This window comes from Dicentrarchus labrax, unplaced genomic scaffold (assembly GCF_905237075.1).
Source record: "Dicentrarchus labrax unplaced genomic scaffold, dlabrax2021, whole genome shotgun sequence".
Classification (NCBI taxonomy): domain Eukaryota; kingdom Metazoa; phylum Chordata; class Actinopteri; family Moronidae; genus Dicentrarchus; species Dicentrarchus labrax.
The window spans coordinates 21,738,214-21,744,955 of record NW_026136701.1 but is presented as its reverse complement, the minus strand read 5'-3'; the positions used below and the strand labels follow the sequence as shown (position 1 = coordinate 21,744,955).

The window sequence follows — 6,742 nt, the reverse complement described above, 5'->3', positions numbered from 1 at the left end:
TCTGATTGCGGTATCAGGCTGAGATGAACGAAAATTACCTCTGGAACAGAATTAAAGCTCACATTTACAAAATTTGTAATCATATCTTTACAGCTTAATTTCCGTATTAATAGTTAAAGGGAGGAAAGAAGGATTAGCCTTAACCTGAACTATAGAGGGAACCAAATGTAAGGTGTTAATTACTAAATAAATCAAATACGATGCGGTTATTTTAAAAGTAGTTAGTTTAAATGTAATGTTCTGTAATTTAGTAATTTAAATTCTTTCATTAAATTAAAACTCTTCAGGACGGCGTGTCCCTGTTTTAGGTCTCACTGAACAGCACAAACAACCACAAACACATCATTAACACTTAAAAAACACAAAACAGACATTCACAAAACATCTCTCACACATATTTATTGTAAAAAATACATATAAAAAACAATTTCTGAGACATACAAAAGATTGGAGCTTAGAAACAGTATATTGAACAGACAAAGACCAAGCCATTTTCTTGAATTGCATTACATATTTACAATTTAATAAATAAAATTCAATTTGTTTTTATACCAGAGTAAAGGCAGATTGTCCATATCTTGGGGGATGCAGATACCGCTGTGGTGACTCTTTGAAAAACATTCTCATCTAATACATCGGCCTCAAAGCACAGGGCACGCAAGGGGATCAGTGCCCTGTGATTCAAAACCAAGAGATTTAGGGACATTTATACAAAATACCGTCCTTGGTTGGAGAAAAGCTAGTTTACACACGGAGAGCGTTTAGTTAGCATTGGTAGAAATTGAGGTATTGCACCACACAGCTTAGAGGGGGTAAGAAAGTACGTAAGAGTAATGTGGGGTTTCAGATTGTCTATTATCTTTATCGACAACCCAACCACCACCTGCAACTCCCCCATCAAACACACACACACACACACAATCACCCCCACCCCTTCCCAGCCAAAGTATACATCATCATCATAACTTATCACCACAACAAATGTAACATCTAGTGATCAATGCAGCTCGTCTCCCGCACTCTCTCACACAATGCCCGCCACACACACACACACACACACACACACACATTTTGGCATTATTTTTCTACTCACCATTACAAAAAAAATGACAAAAACATGCACAGGGCTGCCCTCTAGTGGCGGGACAAGTCATAGCACCTCAGACTGCAGAATGCCAGAACAGAAAAGGGGGATGGTGGGGAAAAAAACAAACAAAAAAAAGAGGCTGGGGTGAACAAACTAGCCGGTAGGAAACCTGTGCACTGGGCTGCCCTCTAAACCGATCCATAGCGCTTGTAAGCACGGAGATTAAAACACATGGAACAGGCTCGCCTTTTGAGCAGGCAGCGAGAGCAATCAATTCATGTTTTTGTTCTTTCCCCACTTTATCCTGGCCTATGTACAGTACAGTCTGCACCAGACAGCATCTGTTGAGCAGCCTTAACTGTTGTGCTTCCACCTCACTTCAGCCCTAAAAAAAAACAACAACAACAACAAAACACTACAAATAGCTGCTTGCACAAGAACCCCTTCACCAGGCAAAGGCAATCACACGGAAAAGGCAAAGGAAAGCCATTTAACATATTTAAGAATAATCATGATCATAATGTGATGATATAATATCTAAAAAACCTTTAAAAAAAAATATGGGGGGTAAGGGGTGGGGGCTAGTTATGTAATAATTAACCATCAGCTGTCCATAGCCTCTAGTGCTGGAAAGAGAGACAGATGCCACATGGTGTAAACATGCTCCCAAAAATACATCCCTCAGTCCATCCGTCCCTTTATCCCTCCTCGATCTGGCACCGATGGAACCAGATGGCCCAAAACTGTCTCTTGGGGTCTGGTCCAAAAAATCCGGACTACACAACCCCCCCTACCACCCCAGAGAGAGTGTTTTGAGAATGAGGAGAGAGGAAGAGGGGGGTGACGGGACTGAAAAAAAACCCAAACCGCATTCAAAAGTACAGCTGGACCACATGAGCCGCCATGTTGCGTACCAATGCCACATGTAACAGGATGTTTGTCAGAGTGACTAGTTAAAAAAAACTAGCATTAAAAAAAACAAAAAAAACACAAAGGGGGTAACCCGCTTGACCAAGCAGACTTCTGGGCCATTTACAGTAAACACACACAAAGCTACACACTGTCAGTCATGCTCAGGACATTATCCTGCCCCTGGTCATCTCACACACACACACACACACACACACACACACACACACACACACACACACACACACACACACACACACACACACACACACACACACACACACACACACACACACACAAAAAAAAAAACGGGAAAAAAAAAAAAAAAAAAAATCAGCCTTGGAGGACAAAAGTGCTGAAATTGGTGCAAACACCGGCGCTACTATGGCCCTATGAAATACCTACAACCTTCCTAAAAACACTCAGCAAGTAGCAGCACATTAAACTCAGAGCTAACTAACCACCTACAAGAAAACTGACCTACTCATGAAAACAATTAGCCCCCAAAACTTCCCCTGAAATGTTTACAAGTTATAAAAAAAAAAAAAAAAAACCTAGTAACGGCAGCCCCCATTCACCAAAAAAAAAAAAAAAAAAAGCCCTCAACCTCCAGCTGGTTCAAAATAAAGCAAATGTTTACACGGTAACAGTTCACGCTTTCAGTGTGAGGTTGGGTCATTTGGGGTTAGCCGAGGAACGAAAACATTCATCCGATGTATGACGTGGAACAAAATACTTGATAAAATGACCAATCCCATCTGCAGGGAGAAAGAAATACACAGGAGAGGACCCAGAGTCACAGTTAAACAATTTTTTTTGTCGTGTTTCCTCCCCAAGTTAAAGATCTTTCGGGGGGAAAATCCACCGTTCTGGGATGATGATGATGTTTGTTAGATTTTTTTTAAATGTTCCGCGGAGTCAGGGCCAAGTCCGTAACATAGAAAGGGAACCTCCTCCGCTTCTGTTCCAAAAAAAAAAAAAAAGGGTCTTGACCAGAGATTAGACGGAGCCACTGTTTTGTTTTTGTTTTACTGTTGGAGTTTGGCTTGAAATTGCAGAGGGCAAATTCAAATGGACCGATCCAAGCGGAGAGTGTCGGGTGTCGCTAACTGGAGCTTCCTCTTGGGATCGTCTGTTCTCCACTCAAATATCGGTTTGTGTCTGAGAGGGACAGAGGGCTGTTACTTGTTCAATTACATGTTTTCTTTTATTGGGATTTTATTGGGATTCAGTGTAGTCTCCTGTAAGGGCGGAAGAAGACAGAGCGGTCGTTAGACAAATATATACTGTAATGGCTGTACTGAAATATAGTCTGAAATAGGGTTGAAATAAACACATTAACAACATTCTTCAGCATAATTAATTATATGAAATACACACACACACACACACACACACACACACAAAACTGAAAACTGGTGTGAAATGTACGATTTTGTACTCTTGTTAATCAAACTGTTAACTTTGTGTTCTGTTCTAGCTTCTTTAATTACATTAAACAAATAAAGCAAAGATTAACATTTCAATAACTAAAATGTAGTTACTGTATTGACACCCAGCCCTAAGCAATGAGTTGATTATTAGCTAATGTTGGATACTGATTATGTGTGTGTTCTGTATATGATTTAACTCGCCGATTCCACGTTTATTAAATGCATCACAATTCTCCTCGTGGCTTGGTTAGTTTTTCTGTGTGTTGGTACAGAAAACTACAACCATAATCTGCTCCAGTGACTCCAGTACATTCTGGTTTATTTGACCCTTCTCACAAACTTATGTATCTCAACAGCAGCGTTGTTGTGCCCGATAATGAAGCTAACTGGATGTCCTGCTCATTTAGTGAATCTCACAAGTACGTACCTGAGTCGGGTTGGTCACTGAGCAGAATACATGTGACCCGTGAGTCAATCGAAGGGGTGTTCGGGGCAGCAGGGTTTCACCTTGGACCAGGAATCAATGCAGCTGCAGGGAGAAAGAACACAGATGAGGTTGGAGACATAAAGACATTACATTTTTTAATTTGCTCACGTTAATGAGGTAAAAACCTATTTGGTGGGTTTTAAGGCTTAATACACTTACTGACAGTGAAACCAAACTAAATGTAATCACTGTAGCGGGAAGTGAACACGCTTTAAATGTGAGAAGTGTGGTGGGCTAGTGCTTCTTTTTATCTGCCTCCATCGCTAATATAGATCTGAAACAACGAGTCTACATCGAGTGGTTGATCATCAGATAAAACAATCTGCAACTACTTTCACCCCATTGATCATTTAAAGAAATTTTTCAAGAAACATTTACAAGCAGCAGCTTCTCAGTTGTGATCGTTTACTGCAGCACGTTTGGGTTAATTGATCGATCGAACTGAATGAAGACATCGTGTTGAGGTCCTGGCGGATTGCGATGCACTTTCCTCACATTTCACTTTACAAACCAAATGATTAATAGACCAATCAATAGAATAGCTTGCAGATTAATAAATAATGTCAATAATAATTAGTTGCAGTCCAAGACTAAGACATGAATTCCTCTGTTTAAAAAAGCTTGTGTATGTACTGTATGATTATTTCCAACCCTGTAATCTTTTCGATTCTTAAAATTCAAGGCTTTTTTCCCCCCTCAAATCTCATTTGCTCGGCTGGGTGGATCAGAATGTCACGCAGCCAAACAGCCACACCTGCAAACCGTGGTACAAACTTCTTCCACTATGAACAAAACAAAAGACGTGTGCTTTATCTGAGATTAATTGATGTTGAAACTCACTTTAAAACAGCTTGAACACATAAATGATGACAAACTAAATAGCAGGCAGGAACTTCACTACAATTAAACAACCAATCTTGGTACATTTCAAGTCCCAGCAAGTCCAGTCTCATACTGTGATGAAATTATGGGAAACTAATGGTTCCCTGGAAGTTGTGAGACACCACAATTACAGCGCACTTTGAAAATGAGAATTAGTAGTAAATGGGCTGACACACGCATAAACACTTTCACAACTTCATGGTTATTTTCTTTTTCCTACAAGCTTCAAAAACACTTTCAAAGACTTTCATCTGGTATATCTGTAATTAGATCTTATTAAAATGTAACGATGCACTCATTTTCACACTCATGAAACCTTGAGTGGAAAATATTCACAGTGTTTACTTAGAAAATAAATGGTTAGAGGACAGAAACACGCTGTTGGGCTTTTTCTTTTCCTACATAAAGTGAACAGATTTCCACTCTTGTCCAAAATAATGATTCTTAACGACAGCTGTGGTTGTCAAGATCACGTTTGATGGGTCTCTTATTGTCAGAGATGTGTAGTGATATGTCCAATTGGTTTTCAGATCTGGAAATAGCCAAATAAATGCTCAACGTCGGTTTTTAATGTAACCTGTGCTAATTTGCATATTTCTATTTAAACCCTCCTCCTTACATTTGTATCCGGCTGGATGTCATTATAATGCAAATTACACCAACGGAACTTTCTTACCTCTTGTGGTAGACGCAGAGGCAAGCCAGCCTGGCGATGGTCTCTCCCTGTACCAGATCCTCCAGACAGATGGAGCACTCTCCGCTGTCTTTACTGAGCACGTCCGCTGTACACACACACACACACACAAAGCAACCATAAGTGTTTCCAGCTGTTTTAAAAAAACACAGCCGTTCGGACCTTTTTTCTGTGACATGATACTTACTATTGTAAGGTAGGGGAGGAGAGGTGAGGCAGCTCAACAGGTGATCCTCGATACGACCCCCCGGGAAGGGCTTTGAGCAGAAAGGACAGCGGATATCTGCACAGAGCGGAGACACAACAGAGGCTGACGTTAACACACCGTGTAACTGCGAGATGTAAATGATAGATGATGTTCACATCACATTGTGCACAAGCGCTGTGTTTGGACATCTATATTACACGGGATGACTTTGGCAAACCGAAGGGCAGACTGAAACACAATCAGTCATCCCGGAGATGGCGCGCATGATATTACCTCGAGTGCAACGGACCCAAAATAGTTTGAAACTTCACTTGAGTGCGAGAAAGTGACAAGAGCTGGAGGGAAAGCCACCGCTAGAGCCACGAGTGGATGGGAGAGAGACGGGGCAGAAACAGTGACTTGCTGCCCTACATTCTCCTCCATCTATGAGGCGCTGCCAGCAGTGAGCGGGCATGTGAAGTTGTGACCCATTTCCCTACACTTGCTGGAGGGGCTGGCCTGGGAAAACCCACCACAATGTTGTGTTGTTTGCCGTCACATCTCTGTGTCCGACTGCGTAATGCAGGCCGAGAATGCATTTTCACTTCCTCTGCAAAACTGTTGTTCCCGTTTTTTTTATTGTACGTTTATAAAAGTTACTTAATGTTTTCAAAACTTTCCTGCTGCAGAATTAACCACCGACAACCAATTGTCAACGGGCCCTTGTGACATGAAAGAGCTTGTATGTCACCACTTTCAGTTTTTACGCCAAAGCTCTGCTTCATACAATAGGGTCTCTGATGGTTTTAGTCAGCGTGCAAGCACGGGAAAAGAGATTATCTGCTCAGGAATGTAAATTCCCCAAATAATCCATTTTAATTTCAGACTGGGTCGATGAGAGCTACACTGAGATATTTTTATTTAAATTTTCATAGTCTGATGTGAGACTAAATGGCTTTGAAAACAGCCTTAGATATATTTTCCTGGCCCTGAAGACAAAGTGAAGTGTCAAACTTTATTTTACTTTAATGGCTGAGTTAAACTGACAATATTAATATCCCAA

The 6,742-nt window shown here is 40.9% G+C and overlaps 1 protein-coding gene across 1 annotated transcript in view; it reads right to left on the bottom strand.

Moving 5' to 3' along the window:
- Nucleotides 1-384: 384 nt before the first annotated feature.
- zgc:66427 (uncharacterized protein LOC406256 homolog) overlaps nucleotides 385-6,742 on the bottom strand; it is a 7,755-nt gene continuing 1,397 nt past the window's right edge. The window contains exons 2-5 of the mRNA XM_051416469.1: nucleotides 5,680-5,775; nucleotides 5,475-5,580; nucleotides 3,857-3,958; nucleotides 385-3,237 (exon numbers count right to left, since the gene is read on the bottom strand). Coding sequence (XP_051272429.1) covers nucleotides 3,901-3,958; nucleotides 5,475-5,580; nucleotides 5,680-5,775 — 260 coding nt within the window. The 3' untranslated portion in view covers nucleotides 385-3,237; nucleotides 3,857-3,900. The remainder of the gene's footprint in view (nucleotides 3,238-3,856; nucleotides 3,959-5,474; nucleotides 5,581-5,679; nucleotides 5,776-6,742) is intronic.